This window comes from Calonectris borealis, chromosome 8 (assembly GCF_964195595.1).
Source record: "Calonectris borealis chromosome 8, bCalBor7.hap1.2, whole genome shotgun sequence".
Lineage (NCBI taxonomy): Eukaryota > Metazoa > Chordata > Aves > Procellariiformes > Procellariidae > Calonectris > Calonectris borealis.
The window spans coordinates 6,303,767-6,322,557 of NC_134319.1; the positions used below are offsets into that span (position 1 = coordinate 6,303,767).

Genomic DNA, 18,791 nt, shown 5'->3' on the forward strand with positions numbered 1-18,791 from the left:
CGGCTGGCACTGACTGGCAGGCAGTGGGTAGAGGTGACGCTTTGTCTGACATTTTGGGTCATCTAGGGTGACGAGGGTCTGACATTTTGGGTTTTGCCTTTGCGCAGCCCACCCCGTTCCTCTGGAGTCCAACCACACCCAAAGCACAAGTTTGGGGCTCACAAGTTGTCCATGCTCCTCAGATGGGGAAGTCCTGCTCCCCGGCTGTTATCTCATTTCGAGCCTTCTACCTCTGTTTGTCTCCTCTGCAAGGACGGGGACCTGCAGAGTTAAAATCCCAGGAGTGCCAGCTCTGGGAATGCAGCGCTGCATCCCGGCCTTCCCTGCAGCTGGGGAAAGCCCGGGAGCTGCGTCCCACATGGGTGCTCCTGCTCGGCACTTTGCAGTGCCTGCCTGCAGCCGAGGTTAATGCAGGTATTGCGGGTAAGGAATGCGAGCCGCCGTGCAGGGAGCTGCTGGGGAATAGCTGCCGCGCTTTACATTCACAGCCCATCTATTTTGCAATAACTTCACCGTGATGTTCCCACGTAGACAAGCCTAAGCTAGCATAGATAATGAAATGGGTTAAAGGAGACAGGCGGAGGGAGAGGAGAGGAGCCAGCAACTGGTAGTAAATCAGGGAGAGAACAGGGTTACTTTAAATTCAAGGACTTGGTGGCAGGGCGAGTTTGGTTTATGCCGAAAGGCACGGGGTTTAGAGGATGAGACGCTGTTCGGGAAGACAGAAGCGTCCCCTTGGCGGGGCCACCGACCCAACTGTGTGTCCATCGCCCCCCATCCTGCTACTCCCTGGCCCCCCGTGCCTGCCCCGTGGGATTAAGCACAGCCAAGGGCACCCATCCCGGGTGGTAAAGGGTGGTCGGGGGATCCCGAAGGAGCTGCCAGCCTGGCGGGGCAGGCTCTGCTCCACGGGGGGGAAGGTCCTGCCGGCCCCCGGCAGCTCGTGGTCGGGGCCTGGGGGGACCCGGCCGCTGGGACTCCCCCACCTTTGGCACGGGTTTTGAGGCCATCCAAACAAGCTAATTAAATCCTGCTCTCCTTAATCAGAGCCATTGAACACCAGTCAGAAGAAATTAATCCCGTGTTTTATTAGATGCTGTTTGAAGTCGCGTTTGGCACCTCATCCTCGGTTCTCATCTCCTTCTGGGGAAGGAAGAAGGACATCTGCGGGGAAGAGCGAGGGTGCAGCAGATGGCAGCGGGGATGATTCAGGGGCTCGAGGAAGGAGCTGCGACTCCAGCGGCGTCCCGGGGGGGGGGACGAGACACCTCTCCCTGCATCCCACGGCCCACCGCCTCCCTGTGGCTGAGAGTCTGCGAGCCAGGCAGGCATCCCAAAAATACGTGTTCCTCCGCATTGCATGCTAATGCCTCCGCGCGATAGGTCCCACCGCAATTAAAGCATGTGGAGCGTTAATATGCAACGTGGAGAGGCCACTCTTCCCACAGCTACTCCCTCCCAAACCTGTCCTTCCTGCTGCGCATCCCTGCCCACGGGGAGCCTGCCCACGGGGATCCCACAGCAACCCCGGCCGAGCCGCCGGCAGCGCCCAGTGCATTTGTGCCTTCCCACCCGCTGTGCCCAGGGGACGCTGCCTTTTCCCCCCGGCACCCAGCACCTTCTCCTGCCTTCGGGCTCAGCGGAGCGGGGTCTGTTGGGTTCTCGTCGGGTGGGTGCTGTGCAACGCAGCCCCGGCAAGGGAGGCACCCCGACGGCTGGGAGAAATCCACAGGCGGGTGGTTAAAACAACCAGCTGGGCTCTTGGTTTGGGTTTTTTAATGAATTCTGGTGCCTTAATTGCTGCAATCCAAGAAAAACTCCCGACGAAGAGAAAGCTCGGCCGAGTAAGGTCACCCTCTGAGCCTTGGGAGCACTCAGTAGCCTTGGTACGTCCTCCTGCGACTCGGCTAGACAGAGCTGCTGGCCTCGGGTGTGGGGATTTCTTTTTTTTTCCTAAATTTCTTGTCATAACTTGCGTTAAAACTTTGCAGAGCCATTTAATTGTGTTCTGCGGTGGTGACGATATGAAATTAGTCTCCCTTCTGATCTTTAGCTAAGTTGGTCCAAAGCACCGGCTTATAATTTGCTCTAATCATCAGGTCACGGAGGATGCGAAGGCAGGGCTGGTACCCGGTGAATTCACACGGGCCGGGAGTTTCTGCCCTCGCTGTGCCGGCGGTTGGCGGCTGGCAGGTCGGGCTCTGCCGCCCTGGGATGGCAATACGGATACTTTCTTTTGGTGCCGCTTTCGGGAAGCTTTCCATCAACCGCTCTTCTCCATCTCCCCTAGCAACAGCCGAGAACCAGAGCTGGTCCGGAGGAGAGGAGGGAGAGCCAAGGCGGCTGCCCGGCCCCCCCGGGGCTGCTCTCTCCTCTGAGCGTCTCGGAGATGTCTTCCCCTCCCGGCTGGAGACCTGCAATCAGACCGCTGAAGGCACCTAAGGAGGCAGAAATCCTGGCTCCCATCGCTTTTCCCTGGGCTTGCTTCATGTTCCAAACAACCCCAGGGGTCAGGGAAGGGAGCTGGGTTTTGTCTACTCACCTATCCCAGAAAATCAATGAGTTAAAAGCACAAACTCCCGATGAACAGGAGCGGGGCAGGGTGATATTCTGGGCAGGGAGAGGCCCTTTTTGCTGCCGATCACACGGTGGCATTAATGCCTTCCACCTCCACGCAGAAGGTACAGAATACGAGGGTATTATTTTTAACGGGGAATACGTGCTGCCGGAGGGTCAAATTTATCCCATAGCCTCAGTCCCCGGGGAGGCTCCCGGTTATTTTTGAGCTCTTTGGAGCAGCAGAGGAGCAGAGGGACATGAAGGCTCAGGAGACACAAAGTCTGGGATTTGCCTGGCCTGGCCCTCCGGCCTCTGCCGCAGAGGTGCGCATGGAGCAGAGCCCCTAAAGCCTCTCGTCGTCTCCGCTGTCACCCTGGCCCCCACCCTGCAAAGCAAAACTTGTGGAAAGCGCCAGGTTTTCTCTTTCCAAAGAGAGGATCTCGGACGCCTTCAAGTTTTGATCCTTTTCGACCTACCGCATTGCAAGGAGAGGTTTGGTTTTTTTTTTTCCCCCCCGGTTTGTTTTAAACCTTGCTTTAAAGCGAGTTTGGCCCTGCTCAGGCAGGTCCCGATGGCCGTGTGTATTCCCACGGGGCGCAGCGGCACTACCCACCGCCGGAGGAGTTACTCCTACGCCCCGCGGCTCCCCACATCGCCACCCCAAGCCTCCCTGCCCTCGCAGGAGGGTTGCCAGGCGCCTATGGCCCTGCTCAAACTCCTCAAGCTCTTCGGTGTTTTGCAGCACGAGGCTCGGTGCGTGTAACCTCCCGATTTTAACGATCGGTAACTAATCGCATAACCCCTACCCAGCGCGCAGCCTCCGTCCCCGCTGTTTTTTGTTCAGCGAGTCATTTTGGAGGTAGAGGTGAGGCCGGGGCAAGGGAGGGGGAAAAAAGCTCTTTGAAGCCCTTATTTTTGTGCGGCTCCAACATCTGTTCCCGTGGAAACTGCCACCAGAAGCCGGGAGCGCTGGTTAGTTTGGTGGGCTCCTGCGTTTAGAAATGGCTGTCGGTGGGGCGAGGGGGTGCAAAGCCCGGCCTCCTAAAGCAGGGGTGCCCTGGGGGGCAGCACGGCCTTGCCTCCAAACCCCCGATGGGAGGCAAAAGGGCTGCCCACAGCCCGCTCTGCGGGACCCCAGCACGGCCCCCCCCATCCAGCCCAGAGCACCACCCAGCTCTCCCCGGCCCCAAGGGGGTGGCTTTCCCCCCTTGTTTTTAAGAGCAGCGAAGCAAAACAGGCAGGGAGGCCCCACCGCAAGCCTCGCCCCGTGACTACAGACGCTGAAGTTGGCAGCCGGGGGGGAGGCCGGCCCCAGGCTCCCCTCAGGGCTCCTCACAGCCAGGCCGCCTGGCCCTGAGGTACCCGCCCGCAGCGCGGGGTTGGGGGTGCGCGGCGCCGGGCGGGACCCGCCGGGGCCGGACCGGAGGCGGTGGAAGGCGGGGGCTGGCTCCGGCCCCCGCCTTCCACCGCCTCCGGCCCGGCCCCGGCGGGTCCCGCCCGGCGCCGCGGCCAGAGGCAGCGCCCGCCCGGGCGCACCGACGCGCTCCCCCCTCCTCCCCTTCGCCGCCCGGCGGGCGGTTTCAAGGCCCCCCCTTCCGAGGTCTCCGCGGCGCCGACCAATCAGCGGGCGCTGCGCGCCGCGGCCCGGCGCCTTAAAGGGCCATGGCGCGGCGCCGCACTAGGGGAGCCGCGCCGCCGGCGGGCGGAGCCGGGGGGACGCTAGGACCCCGCGTCGCCGCTCTCCCTCCCTCCCTCCCCGCCGCGGGAGGCCGCCCGCCGCCTCCGGAGGGGGGCGTGGCGCCGGTCGGCCCCGCCCTTACTCGCCGGTGATTGGCCGGGGCGAGCGCCCGTCGGCGGGGGGGGGCGGTGCCCGGCGCGGCCACGTTCGGGTGCGCGGCCAGCGGCGCGGCGGGCGCAGCGAGCGGCGGCGGCGGGCGCGGGGCGATGGGGGCGCGGCGGCGGCCGGCGCTCTGACAGCCCCCGGCGCTCCCTCAGCGGCGGGCTAGAGCGGCTCCCGGCGGCGGCGGCGGCGACGGCCGCCCCCCTCCTTGGCGCGGACCATGTTCGCCAAAGGGAAGGGCTCAGCGGTGCCCTCGGACGGACAGGCGCGGGAGAAGTAAGCGCGGCGGCGGCGGCGGGAGGAGCGGGGGGGAGCGGGGCGGCGGCGGGGCGGCTTTGTGCGGGGCGGGGGGGGGAATCCTCCTCCTGCTCTCCCCCCCCCGCCGCCGCCGACCCGCCGCTCGGCTGTTGCAGGCTGGCGCTGTACGTCTACGAGTACCTGCTGCACGTCGGCGCCCAGAAGTCGGCGCAGACCTTCCTGTCCGAGGTGAGCCCCGCCGCCCCCCGCGCCCTTTGTGCGCCGCCGCACGCCCGCCCGCCCTCCATCTTGCGCGGGGCGGCGGCGGCGCCGGGGGGTCGCCGCGCGTGGGGGCCCACGCCCACTCGTGACCACCCCCCACCCACCCCCTCCCACCCCACCCTACACACCCCACCCCCCCCACCGCCTTCCTCTCGCCCGCAGATCCGGTGGGAGAAGAACATCACGCTGGGCGAGCCCCCCGGCTTCCTGCACTCCTGGTGGTGGTAAGTGCCGGGGGCTGGGCGGGGGGGAGCACCCCACGGTGCCTCGTCGCGAGTGGGAGCGGCCAGGCAGCCCCCGCGGGGGGGGAGGGGGGTCGCACCGGCAGAGCGCGGCCCCACGGGGTAAAGCCCCGGCGAGGGCGTGAGTCAGCAGCGGCGGCGCGTCGTGGGGCTCGCCGAGCCCCAAACCGCCCCGGTCCCTCGCTCTCCCGCTCCCCGCGGGGCGCCGAGGCGCGGCGGGGCGGTGGAGCTACCCCTGGCCCCGCGGGAGCGGGTGGGCTGGGAGGCGGCGGGCAGGCCTCACAGCCCTCGGCCGGAAAGCCGCCGGGGGCGGCCGGAGAGACCAAGCTGTGGTGGGGCCGCTGGGGCGGCCGGGGGCAGGCAGGGAGAGGCGGCAGCGAGGGCTGGAGGGAGTCCCTGAAGTGCGGCGGTTGTTACCCCTCAAAGGCTCCTTCTGCCTCTCCAAACACCCAACGTCGCCCATCCTGGGGGCAGCGGCACCGGGTCGGGCACTTCCAGAGGTCCGAGTGGCGTCGAGCTCGGATGCACGGCCGGATCCGGCTGAGGTCCCCTCCCTGACTGTGGGCCCGGCGGGGTGGGAAGCTGCTCACCTCCGATGACCCCCCATCTCGGTGCGAGAGCCCCCCCGAGTAACTGCCTCCTCTCTTGACTTTCTCCGCCACGCAGCGTGTTTTGGGACCTTTACTGCGCAGCTCCCGAAAGGCGAGACACTTGTGAACATTCGAGTGAAGCGAAAGCCTTTCATGACTACGTGAGTAACAAGTTTCTAATCCTCGCGGTAATTACAGCGTCGGGGAGCTCCGGCTTCTCCGGCGCACCGAGAGCCAACAAAACCGACTGGCAAAAGCATGTTTTTTTTAACCAGCAATGTTCTGATTTGACTGAACAGTATTTCATAATGTTGCAATTATGTAAATTAGCTCAGATACTTATCTTAAGCACTTAAAGGCATTCAGGCTACTGGTAGAATTAAGCAGTTTTGCATAGCGATGGACAACAAAGCGTTTACTAGAGGATCGATGGGGAGATATTTCATGCTGAGGATATCTCGAAGGGTGGGCAGGGGTTGGATTGCGGTGGGGAGGAGGGGGGGAATTCCCCAAAATGCCGTTGAATGCCCCAATGAATGTCTCCCTGCCTTTGGCAAGGCTGGGGGCTTCCTTCGTTGTCCGAATCCTCCCTCGAGACCGGCAAGGTGAAGGTGTTTGCTCGTGGAAGGTGGTGTTGCAGACCCCCCTTGGTTGACGGTGTGCATCTCGTCTGTCGGTATTTTGGGTTCTTCTCCGCAGAGGTGTTAGCGTGACCCAGGGATGATGCTCCTGGGGTGGGATGCCAGTGCTGAGGTGCCTCCCAAAAAGACACCTCTTGGCGAGGGTGCGCGGCATGTCGGCTCCAGTGGGCGATGGGTGGGCTGCCCGCTCCCGTCCCGCGCGTGTCGCCCGCATCTGCAGCGTCGGGAAGAATTTGCATCAAAGGATTAGTCACCTGGCTGCGGGCTTGGACCCCAGTCAAGTGAGTTTAAACCCTGTAGCAGGAGCTGGTTTTGTCTGCTCTGGGGAGCCTATGGTATGGAAACCATTTTTCCTCTCTTCCCGAGTTTCTCGTTGCCTCGACATGCCTGGGTTGGGATGCACGAGGGTTTGCTGGAGAGCAGCGCCGGGCGAGCGTCTCGGGGACCTCCGCGGCGCTCCTGCATGCCGGCGCTGGACGCGGCGGTCGCCCTGGGGCACGGGCAGAGCCGAGCTGCTGGAGAGCCTCAGCTGGCTGCTGAGCTGCCTCTCCTCTCTGCCTGGCGTGGAAAGATGCCTGTCCTGTCGGGGCACGGGGGAAGCCTGTCTGGGTATTTGCTAGGTGGGGGTTTGTCCGTCTGTCCGTCCCTCCCCGCGACCGCACTCTGCATCGCTTGTTTTTACTGGGTCGGATTAAGATGGTGAACTCCTGAACCAAGGGTCAGAGCTGACAACTGGTGGCATGTCCACTGCTCGGCGTGGGCAGCTGCTCGCTTCCTGGGCGTTTTAGGCCAAATTCTGGGTTTTTTTGGAGGCTGGTTGGGACAGCAGGCTCGTCAGGAGCAAGGCGAAGGTAGATCTTTGTGCAGCAAAGCCACAGGTGAAAATGACATTAGCAACCAAGGCATGGTAATGCTCCGTTCACAGCGGTCTCCTCGTCGTGTCTGAGTACTTAGTGTGTTTAGAGAAATTAATCTTTTTTTAGCTTGGTAATAATTGTAACAATAGGCCTGAGTGCATTAGATGATTTGCATAAACTTCTTTAATACATGTTGCTTTAAGCTTACAGTAAATAGACACAATCCTGATTGTTTTTAATTCTCGGTGTAATGCAGTTTTGTAACAGCCCCAAGTGCTTTACCTTTTGGGTTTTACCCACGAAGACTTGTAAGAAGGTTTTCACTCCCCTGTGCCTTGGCTTGGTGGCACTGGTTTGGTTTCCCCGGGCGTGTTTTGGCCTCGAAACAGGGGTTGTGCTTCTCCTCCCGGCGTGGCCGGTGGCGGATGCTCACGGCACAGTCCCTCTCCGAGGAGCGGTGTTTTCCCGGCACGGCGTGTACTTTACAGGGTGAGGGACCTACCCGGCCAAAACTTAAATATTGACCAAAGAACCGAATGATAACCGGGGGAGTGTGAATAGCGCCTTGTTTCTCGCCAGCCTCCCTGCCAGGGCGGGCTGCTGGTGCCGGTGAGCGCAGCGGCCGGCCTCGCCGATGGGCGCCGGAGCCGATACGCAGGTTTTTATCAAGCACCAAACCCCACAACCCATCAGCAGTGCATGGCAGCTAAAATGGGGTACGAGCCCCGAATGAGGCTGGACCAGTGAGTCATGAACCACTTCATACGGTGGTTGTGGTTAAAAATATCCCAATATAAGCTTTGGTCCAGATTGGTAGAGCATCATATTTACACTTGGCCAACGATGGGCAACCTCTGTGCCGCCAGCTTGGCGTTTGCCCAAAATACGGTGTTTATTTACCCAAAGACGATGTATTTACCGTAATGCTCTAAGGACAAAACGGGGTGCTCCGGGGACAGCGCGGCGGTGCCGGGCCAGCCGGGATTTGGCATGCCGGCGCCGGAGGGGTGCTCACCTGGGAGACGCGTCTTCGGGAGGGGGAGCGGTGCGCCTCGTTAGCGGGGTGCTAACGGTGGGATTTGCGTGCTGTGTCATTTCCACTTCATTTCCCAGTGCAACTGTATGAAAACTATTAGGAGCAGCAGGACAAATCGCCAATTTCCCGCTCTAGTTTTTAATACTGAACTCTCTTTAGTAAGGAAAAAAAAAGGAGAAATCCCATCCCTCTTTTTTGGGGGGGACCCTTGAAAGCCGTGGGGCTCTTGCCATGGCTGAGCAATATTGCTTTTTACTTTTCCCCCAAGGTTTTTCTCTGAAGCCGGGACAAAAGGCTGCTGGGACCCAGTAGAAATGTGCTTGTTGGGCGAGGGGCGATGGGAGCGGGAGGAACGCCGCGCTTCTCTTTCCTTCCGTCTCCAGCGCGGCTGCGAGCCTGTTAACGCAACTAACGAGTTGTACTGGTCAGAGGGTTGTTGGTCAGCCTCTCCCACCTGTATCAATAGAGTTTATCCAAGTTAACAGCACCACGAGCACCCACCGACTCCTAAAACTCAACCCATAGCCGTTGATTTGGACTCCTCTGCCGGGCAAAGCCCCGTGGCGAGTGCGCCGGCGTTACGGTACGCTCCCGGAGCCAGCAAGCTTGCAACGGGATCGCTCGGCATGACAGGGGATTTCAGCCGCCGCGTTATCTGGGAATTGGCTGATGGCTGGTCGCAGTTGAGCATTTCAACGCCATGAAAGCCAATACAATTTGAGTTAGCGGTGATGACTGCCAGTTTAAATACCGCAGTGAATTTCTGTCAAAGAGCTAATACATAGAAAGGGGAATTGCAGAAAACTTGATCACCAGAACCACTTCAGTCGATTTTGGCCTCGAGCTACAGAAAATGAACTTAAATCTAGTTGGCTGTTGCTACATACTTTTTGTGGTATTGCGCTGCCTGCACGGCCAGCTCAGAGCGTCAACGTGCAGGAGAGAAAAATCAGGGTAGCCTTTGGCTGCCGGGGATTTTGACTTCATCCTTCCCCTCCTCTGCTCCCCCAAGCTCCCCTCTGAGAAGGACCCACACCTGGGAGCATTGGAAATGATGTTTTCTTTGCAGTGCAAGATCTACAGAGCAATGGCTTCAACTTGCCGTTAACGCAAAGCGTTGATTTTTTTTTTTTTTTTTTTTTTTTAACTTTGGAAAGCTGCTGCAGGTCTTTCGAACTTGGTCTGGAAGGTGCTCTGCTGCAGCGGGGGCGGTTGCTGCTGGAAGGGTGGTGGTTGGTCTGGGAAAAGATGAGGTGCTTGGGGGTCATGTCCTGCCATCCTGGTTGGGGGCAACCAGGGCTCCTCCTTTTTCCCCACCATCGTAAACAGTTCCCCTTGGATTGAGATCTTGGCGAGGGGGTTTCTGAAGCCCCTGGAGATGGACGAACGTAGCATCCAGGCTTGCTGGCGTTAGCGTGCAAGACTTTGCTCGGTGGGGAACGTGGTGAGACCCAAGGGGCTGGAAGGGTTTGGCCTGTTGGCAGTTCGGGCTGGGGGTGTCACCCAGGCATTGGTGTGTGAACCCCAAACCCAGCCATTTGTGCGCTGTAAGTGCCCTCCCAGCCACGCTTTGGAGGCGAGGTGTGGGAAATGGTCCTTTTCTGCTGGATCTGCCTGTCACGCCCCAGCTGGCTGCAGGACAGGCACCCCGTCCCGGCATCGCTGCTGGGGGGGGCATCTCCTCGTCACAGCATCTTCTGCTCCCTGGGGTCCATGTGGCCACCTCATGGTGTGGCACCTCAGCAGGCGGGATGGCCATCTGGGACCCCTCCTTGGAGGAGAGGCTCTGCACGCGTGAGGGGTTTGGTGTGACTGTCGCCTCTCCCGTGCCGAGCTGTCTTCTCGCTCCAGGACCAGCAAAGGCTGCGAGACTCTTGCTCCAAGCACCCGCGGCTGCGTGGGGAGGGTGTGGGACCAGCACACGTGATAGTGGTGGAGGTCCATGAGTGTCTCTGTGGTGGTGGTGGTGGAGGTCCATGAGTGCCCCTGCGCTGGTGGTGGAGGTCCATGAGTGTCTCTGTAGTGGTGGTGGTGGAGGTCCATGAGTGCCCCTGCGCTGGCGGTGGTGGAGGTCCATGAGTGCCCCTGCGCTGGCGGTGGTGGAGGTCCATGAGTGCCCCTGCGCTGGCGGTGGTGGAGGTCCATGAGTGCCTCTGCAATGTGCCCTTTGCAGCCAGTGTATTAGAAACGTATTGCATAGGAGAGCAGGCGTTTTTGGGGGCAGATTTGGTGCAACACAGGGACAGGGTTGGGAACAGCTTTGCGTAGTCCCTGGGAGCCCCACGGGCATCGCCGGAGCCCTGGGCAAGGGGCTCGGCCGGTGGCACGCACAGCTCCGTCCCGTCTCTGTGCAGGACCGTGCTCCGTCTGGGCTCCATCCAGCTCCGCTCTGCAGGGACAGGGCTCCCCGGTAGGTAACCGGAGAGGGGAGTTTCCTTCGGGAGTGGCAGGCTGCCAGGAGCAGCTGCAAAACTCTGTATCACTTTAAAAAAAAAAAAAATTACAGAAATTCCCTCTCCCGGCAGCATACTGGGTTCAGCCTTCCCTCCCAGTTTAGGGTACTGGTGTGCCCATCCCACCTGCCAGCCTAAGCATCCCTTAAACCCTGCTTTTACTGGAGCGCCATGCAAAGCTGGATTAGTTTAATTTTATATGTTAAACGATATCAGCTGTCGCGATGGAGCAACCTCCGCTGCCGCACTTCCCGCTGCCCAGTGGCGGGACCGGGGTGTTTCGGAGCGGCACTTTTCCATGGATGATGCCGATGGAGAAGCCGCCGGCGTGAAACTGGAGGTCAGAGCCCAGAGCTTATGTCTTAGTCTTTGACTGGGGAGCCTAAATATTTATCCTGTTCTGTCCCTAATGAAAACAAATTGTCAACAGTTGTTCAGTAACTGACTAAATTAAAATCTGTAATTAGTCAATTAGATTAAAGAGTTGGCACAACCTGATTGTATCATGCTGGTTAGGTTATTAAGAGAAAGGGTGTGATTTTTAATTACTGAATGCTAATTTTGACAGTTTCAAATGGAAACAGACGTTCCCCCCCCTCCACCCCACCCCGAGCGCCTCTGCAAAAGTACGGCAGGGGATGGATTTTATGTCAACAAATGGTGCGAAGATGCAAAGTTTCTCCAGCTCCAATCCGGGAGGGGTTTCTCCTGAAAAGCCGGGGGTGGGACGGAAGGAGAGGGCGGATTTCTTCAATCCTGGCTGACGAGGGCAGGTGGGGCTTTGCGCCGTGGGCAGGGACCCCCTTGCGCCCTTGGGTGCTGGGGTGGGTGGCTGGGCGCTACCCAGGGAGGTCCCGCTCTGCCGTCCCCATGGCCTGTCTCGGTGCGCGTGGGGCAGGGTGCTGTCGCCTTGGCACGCACCGACGTGCAGCAACGAGGCAGATTTGACTCTTTTTTTATTTTCTGTGGGGTTTTTGTATTATGTTTTTTTAAAACAGCCCCCCCCCCGGTGCTCAAGAGGGGCCAGCTCCCGGTGGCAGGCGAAGCCCGAGGAGGAGGAAGGCCTTGCGTGGCGAGCGCGGCAGCCCGCGCCATCCCATTGTTTGCCCCGGCGGAGCCGTGGCCACGTGGGCGAGCGCGGTGAGGCCGGCGAGGGGACCCGCTGCCGGCGCGGTGGGCTGCGGGGGGAGCGGCCGCCCCCGGCAGATGCTCGGCTCTGGGCGAGCACAAAGCTCGCAGTCCGGCCCCCCCCCGGCTTTCCGGGGTCCCTTCGGAGGAACAAAGAGGGCGAGGGGCCGCGAGCTGCCGTGCCGTGCCGGGGGGCGGGGGGGGCTCCCCGTCCTGCTGGGGCGGGCAGTGGGGAGGTTCGTTAGGTCAGGACGTGTGCGTTGGGTACGAGTGAGGCTTTCCTGTTCTCCTGATCATTTCCTTCCTTACCTTGGAAACTTGGATTTTCTCCTACCTTTTGTTCCCTATTTTTCTCTTGTAAAGCCGTCCCTGGATCTATTGGAAACAGCTGCCCGAGCCGGTCCTGGGGAGCGGGCGGGGGGCTCCGGCTCCTTCTCCTCTTTCACCGTGCGTGCACCCGCGGCAGAGCCGGCACCACCTAAATGGCACCCGGCTGTGCGAAACCCTTGCTGATGGCGGGGTGCTCTGGAGAGGAGCCGGGGGAGCTGCTGCAGCTGCCTTTGGTCCTGGTTTTTCCTTATAAACAGCGGGGCTGGCAGAGGGAGAGGTGCAGCGCCCGGAGCAGCTCCTGCCCGCCCTGGTGCCTCCCAGCCCGGCCGGTGCCGGGGGTCTGCCCCGCGGGGACCACGCGTGATCCCCGTGAGCGTCACGCCGGCCACCTCGCCAACATCCCGCTGACAGGTCAGGTTATAAAACTCCCGCTGAGGCTTCTGCTCAGCCCTGACCACAAGCTCATGCCCCCCCCCCCTTATTTCCCAGCAGCTTCTCCCTCCGAGCCCTGACCCCCCCCAGGGCCGGGGGGCTCGGCGGGGCGGAAGCGGCTCTTTCCTCCGGGCTGGCGGGGAGCAAAAACGGCTCTTTGCAAGTAAACAAATACCTCGCCTCCGCCTCGCTTTGGGGGTTTTTTTCTTGGTTTTTTTCTCTCAAAACTCCTGCTCGTGGCCACAAGTGCCAGGAGCTGAGTTCAAAGCTACAGCTGTGCAGTCGGGGGGATTTCCAAAATATGGGGTGGCTGTTTGTGGGTGCCGCTTCCCACATGTGGTGGGACCCAGCTGCCCCCACCACCACCCACCGCCACCTTGCTGCTCCCATCCCCGCATCCCACGGCGGTGACGGCCATCCCCTGCGCCCGGCCAGGGCGAGAGGGGCACCCGGGGAACTTTGGGTGAGGTTTGGGCATGGGTGGGGCACAGCTCCCCCACCTTTTCTTTTGTCTCAGGTTTGTGCATTTAAATCTTTTTTTTTTTTTTGGAGAAGAGGAGAAATGCCCACTCTCCTGCCCAAGTTTAATGCTGCATGCGTGGAGGCTGTTATTATCAGAATTAAGCAAAATATATGAGTGTGTATATATGCAATTATATCTATGCAATATGCAGAATTAAGATACATGCAATTATATCTACGCAATATGCAGAATTAAGATATACATACGGATATAGATAGATATAGGTGCATGTGCCTATATATTTGGCGTGTGGTTGGGGTGGCGGGACAGAGCAGAGCAGCGCTTCACGCCTGGCCATCAAGTGCTCTCTGTCCTGCCTTACTCCTCCTCCTCCGTGGCCATCCCCACCATGACCGTTGGCTTTGAGCAAGGTGACTTCCACCTCTGCCTTCCCCGGGCCGGGCGGGAGGCCGTGGGGTCCGTCTGTCCGTCCCTTTGCGAGGCAGCTCCACTGCAGCCTGCCGCCTCGAGATAAAGTCCAAAGGAAGACCTCTGGCTGTGTCTTAAGCTAACATTTTCTTTTTCTTTTTTTTTTTTTTTTTTAATGTTTCTACATCAACCCTTGAACATTTGATCTGGCGCCTCTCCTCCCGGGGTGCGGCAGCTTTCTGTAGTGAAAATGAGCTCTCGCTGCCCCTCCTGCCCGCCTCCAACGGGGTCTGGAGCCGGGGTTTTTCCCTCCCATTTTCCCTGGATTTGGACTGGTTTCTTACAACCTCACAGGGCTGAGCTCGCACCTATAATTGGGATTTTTCAGCTACGAACCAAAGCAGAGGATGCACTGCAGTGACTCTGCCTTGCTGGCGAGTGTGACCTGCCCGGCGCCGTTGGGGTGCCGGCATCCCATGGCATTCCCGGTGGGCACGCCAGCCCAGAGCCGGTCCCTCCTCCCTGACGTGGGTTTTCTCCTGCATCCCCCTCCTGTCCCAGCTCCCACCCGGGCGGCTCCTATTGCACCCGCGGCTCCTGCTCCAGCACCGATGGGTGCCCGCCAAGGCGAGCGGCCGGCTGGCATTCCCTTTCCTCCCGAAACAGGCTGGCTCCGAGGGTGTCCCAAGCCTTGGCTTTGCTTATTTATTCATTTCTGGCCACCATAAGGAGGAAAAGCCCCTACATCGGCCCCGTGGGCAGCTAGCGGTGCCCGGCTCTGCTGCCCTTGCAGCTCAGCTTCTGGGCTGGGGAGGAGTTGGGAGCTTGGTTTGTTGGGTCTGTGTTTTTTGCCTTTTTTTTTTTTTTTTTTTAAAAAAAAAAAAGTGAAAAAAAGGCGGCGCACGCCAGGGAAGGGGGCAGGGCGCTTCCTCGCAGCGTGCCCTGGTTTGGGGTGGGCAGATAAGGCTGCGGCATCGTGTTCGGCTCCGCTCCCCAGCCAAAGCCCGGCAGGGCATCCTCCTTGCCCTCCTGCTCTACCCGGCTGGGTGCTCATCCCTGTTTTTCGGGGAAGCTCCTTTGGGATAAGGGCAGCCAGCGGGACGCAGGGACTGCTCGAGCCCCCACATCCCCGCAGTGTGCATCCCCCTGCCCGGGAGCGATGCTTGCAGCGAGGAGGAGGAGGAGGAGGAGGGAGAGGTGTTCCCTCCCCCTCGACTCCTTTCTGCGGGAGAGCCGTGCAGCTGGTGGGGTGTAAATCACACCCGGCCTCCCCCCGCACCACCGCCCATCTGCCTGCGGCGTGGGGAGGTGCAGGCGGGGGAGGGTTGTGGCTGGTAGCAGCGTTGGGGTGACTCTCCATCGCAACTTCAGCCCCCCCCCCCCTCCTTGGCCCTCCCCTGCATCCCCCGCGGCTCTGGGAGGGGGCACGCTCCTCCCCGAGGAGCAGAACCCAGGTCTGCTTGTTGGTGATGGAGACCCCGTTGGCTGTTGGGGGTCTTTCTCCCACCTGGGGGTGTAGCAGGCTGCGAGGCGTGAACCAGGAGTTAGGTCTGGTTTTGTAAGACCCCGTTGGGGCCTGGTTTGAGGCAGGGGTGGCCCCCGCTCCAGGGCGCTTGGTCACATCAAGGGGGCTTTTGGCAGGGATGTGCTTGGTGGGGTATGGCTGGGGATGGAGGCGAGAGCTCACAAGGAGGCAGAAGCTGGTCCACGTTGCACATGGGCATCTTCAGCCCAGCTCAAGCACAGTTTTCCATGGAAAAACCCAAACCAGCTGCTTTTGTTTTATCCTGGGCATCGCAGCCCCGATAACGTCCAGGCTCTTCACACCTTTGCCAGCCTCCTCTGGAGAGAAGGTCCAGCCTGGGGCTCCCAGGGCTCGTTTTATCATTAAAAGCACATTTACTTGCTTGTCCTGGAGCCCTTCAGGGTGTCGTGGCACTGACAGCCCGTCCGTCCTTACCTGCAGTCATCAAGGAGTTTTCAACATGACTTATATAAAGCCTTTGTACTTGGATTGCTCCACCGTGCTGCACAATGGCTTCTTTGTCATCCTGCCAGCTAATTAATTTTAACTTTTACCGTTGCTCCAGCACGGTGCACCGTCCGCCTGGTCCATTTGAAGCTTCCCCCCCCACCTTAAGTGTTTTCCAAGCAGTTTGACTTGTTGCTGCTGAACACGGGAGAAACCAGCTGGCCCTGCTGGTGCTCATCTTCTGGAGAAGGAGCTGCCCTCGCGCCGCTGCCAGGGCCGGGGCTGGTGAAGAAAAAGCCATTAGGAGGCTCAGGTTTTCTCCAGTGGCTTGTTTCTCCTGGCTGGCAGCTGAAGGTCCCCCTGGAGAACATCCTCTGATGGAAATAACAGACTCTCGCTCCCCGGCCGGTGGTTGGCACCGCGTGCATCTCGCAGCCAGAGGTGATAGCCGTGGCTGTGTCTTCAGGACAAAAGCCTTCGTGTTTGGGAACATACGTGCGCTGGGACGTGACGATGATTATTTTTGGAGGGTCGGGCTCTGGTTGGTTGGGTGCTGGAAACCAGGTGTTTTTCCCTTGCAACCTGTGAGCAAACATCTGCAGCACCGGCTCTGGGTACCACCACAGCATCCCTGGTGCGGGGGGGTGCTCGCTGCCGGTACCCCAGGGATGCTCGCAGGGGAGCCAAGCATCTCCCCGGCACTGCCCGGAGAAGGACCGGGAGGGATGTGACACCAGCTGGGTGTCCCCAGCCAGGTGGGGTGGGACGAGCCGGGGTATTGTCTTTCTCGGGGAGGAGGGATGGAGATCGCCGCATGCATAAACATCAACTGAATTTGCAGCGATGGGGTTTGTGTGAGCGGCGCTGCGGCAGAGGGGAGCTCCCCTGCGCCCGGGATGGGGACGGGGGTGGGTCAGGGATATGGAACTGCTGCCTTTGTGTTTAATCTGGTTATAAGGACGGCTATTAGAGATAATGAATTTTGCCTGTCCCCGTCGTTGTAATACAAGAACCCAACTGTCTTTCAACACCGCGAAGGTCACTCCTCTTTATTTCTGGTTGTAAATTTTGCTGGTTACAGATGTTTGGGGTTGACGGACATGGCTAATTAAGTTTCTCCCGCCAGCCAGTTGGCAAGGTGCGGGGGTGCCGGCGCGGGGGTGAGGTTGGAGGGCAGGACCGGAGCAGGCGGCGATGCCGGCAGCCCCTTGGCGTGGTGGCCCGGCCGCGAGCCCGGGTCACTGCAGCCCCAGAGCAAAGCGGGACTGGGTTTGCACGGACCCTTGCACCCCTCTTTATGATGATTTTGGAGCGTGCTGGTGGGAAGAAGGTGGCTTTGGGAGCAAGTTCCCATCTTGCTGCCCTCACTTGAGGGGAATTCAGCAGGAATTGTCACACTTGCTGTCCCCACCCTGACCCGAGGGTGGGAAGGGGGATGCAAAAAGGGGGGATCCCCTAAATTTTTGCCGTCGAGCATCTTTTGCACCAGTACCAGCGGAGGCTTTTTCTTTCCCAAAGAGATTTTGATGGAGGGCACAACGATGGTGTTTTGGGTGGCGGAGCCAAATTAGCACCTGGGGGGGGTGGGTGGGAGCCCCTTTCCCTGGGGCACGAGGCTGGTTTGCTTCCCGACGCTGACCCCGCCGGGCAGGAGCCGGCTGCGTGCGCTGCCCGCGCGCTTGGAACGCAGCACGTGCTGCCGTACCTCCCCGGCTCCGCTCCCCCCGCGCGCCTGATTTATGCCGCTCCACATTTTCTCCTCGTTTCCATGCCTCTTTCTCCCCTCCCTCCTTTTTTTTTCCCTTGTGCTGCCCGTGCATCGCCTTGCTCCTTTTTTTTTTTTTTTTTTTGCTTACTGCTCACCGGCCTCCCCGTTATCCCAGCAAGCTGCAATGTTTGGGGCTCCCCCCTTGTGTGCATTCAAAATGGGCTTTTATCCTCCCAGAGGAGGGGACCGTGGTCCCCATCACCCCACTGGGATGTGGTCCCTCGGGGGTGAGGGAGGTATTTTTATTTTTATTTTATTTTATCGTTGCAGAGTGCAAGCTGTGCATCCCCGACGTGGATGCTCCTGGCCCTTGGTTGTGGCAGATCTGGCGGGGTGGCCGTGGGCGCCCATCGCCTCCATCCCGACGTCGCTGCCGGGCGCAGCGCCGGCCATCTGTCCCCTCCCGCGCGGCGCCGGCCTGCCGGCTGCTTGCCGCGGTGGCAGGGCTTGCCCGGCGTCTGCGAGGCCACGAGGGCTTGTATTTTTAAAAAAAAAAAAAAAAAAGAAAAAAAGGGAAAGGAAAAAAAAAAAGGAAAAAGTTCCATTTCTGCTTTGTTTGCCCCCATTTCATATGCGTAACCTGACTTTTTGTTGCCTTTTTTATTCCCCCGCTGCCGTGCCAGGCGCATCGAAAGTTTGCTGGGTCTCGCGTGCGTGCGCGGATGCCGAATAATTTTATTAGCCGCCTGGAAGGGAGCCAGCGCGGCGTGCATCGCGCGGGAGGCGGCTGCTGGGGCGCCTTTTCTTTTATTTCCCTTTCCCAGCTGCCCCCCCCTTGCCTCCGCCGGTCTCCCGCGGGTTGCATCATCGACGTTATCCTTTTATTTTATTTTTTTTATATATATTTCTTTTTTTTTTTTTTTTCCCGCCCCCCCCTCCTTGCTCCTTAAAGGGTTAAAAACGATGGGGAAGTTCAGCTAGCACTTGCAAGATATGGTTGCCTTAGCAACAGGCCTCCTAATCTGGTAGGTGACCTGAGAGACTGTGGAAGATGCAGGGGTTGGTTTGGCATTTCATTATTTCATGAGGCTGCGGCTCTCCAGCTGGTTCTCTTCCCAGCGCCGCCGCCGCCGCCGCGGCTGCTCCCCCCGCTGCCGCCCCCGGCATTCCTCGGCAAAACCCCGGGGGTGGGGGGGGGGACGAGCCGGCGACGCGGTCTCCTCCCTGGGTGCTGGTGGGTCCTGAGAGCTGGGGAGAGGGTTTCCTAATTATTCGACTTCGAGGTTGCAGAGCTGGTTCCCTGCCTTGCCTTCCCTCCTCCCGTGGGATTCGCCGTGGTGGCCTGGTGAAATAACCTGCGCGGCTCCCGGGAGCTAGAGATGCTCTCGTTGGCACTTCGAAAACCCAAATTTTGGGGGTCCGTGCTGCTCTGGCGGGGTGCAGCCCGGCAGTGGGGCTCTCGGGCGAGGAGCTGGGGCTCGAGCGACAAACTGATGGGGCGCAAAGAGGGGGGCGCGGGTCTGCAGCGGTTGTGAAGGTGACGGAGATGGGATGCAGGGGTCCAGCAAGCGTTTTTAGGGAAGGAGGGTGGG

General features: G+C 60.0%; 1 protein-coding gene and 1 long non-coding RNA gene across 5 annotated transcripts in view; one reads left to right on the forward strand and one right to left on the reverse strand.

Moving 5' to 3' along the window:
- Positions 1-1,063: 1,063 nt before the first annotated feature.
- On the reverse strand, positions 1,064-3,954 carry LOC142084753 (uncharacterized). Its single transcript, XR_012674436.1, has 2 exons — positions 2,543-3,954; positions 1,064-2,438 (listed from the first exon to the last, which is right to left on the reverse strand). It is a non-coding gene; the product is annotated as an uncharacterized LOC142084753 (long non-coding RNA).
- Positions 3,955-4,495: 541 nt separating this feature from the next.
- SSBP3 (single stranded DNA binding protein 3) overlaps positions 4,496-18,791 on the forward strand; it is a 58,657-nt gene continuing 44,361 nt past the window's right edge. For all 4 annotated transcript variants that reach the window (XR_012674437.1, XM_075155706.1, XM_075155707.1 and 1 more), the window contains exons 1-4: positions 4,496-4,675; positions 4,813-4,885; positions 5,081-5,142; positions 5,827-5,911. Coding sequence is in view for 3 of the 4 variants with exons in the window: in XM_075155706.1 (XP_075011807.1) it covers positions 4,620-4,675; positions 4,813-4,885; positions 5,081-5,142; positions 5,827-5,911 (276 nt within the window). In the remaining variant the exon portion in view is untranslated. The remainder of the gene's footprint in view (positions 4,676-4,812; positions 4,886-5,080; positions 5,143-5,826; positions 5,912-18,791) is intronic.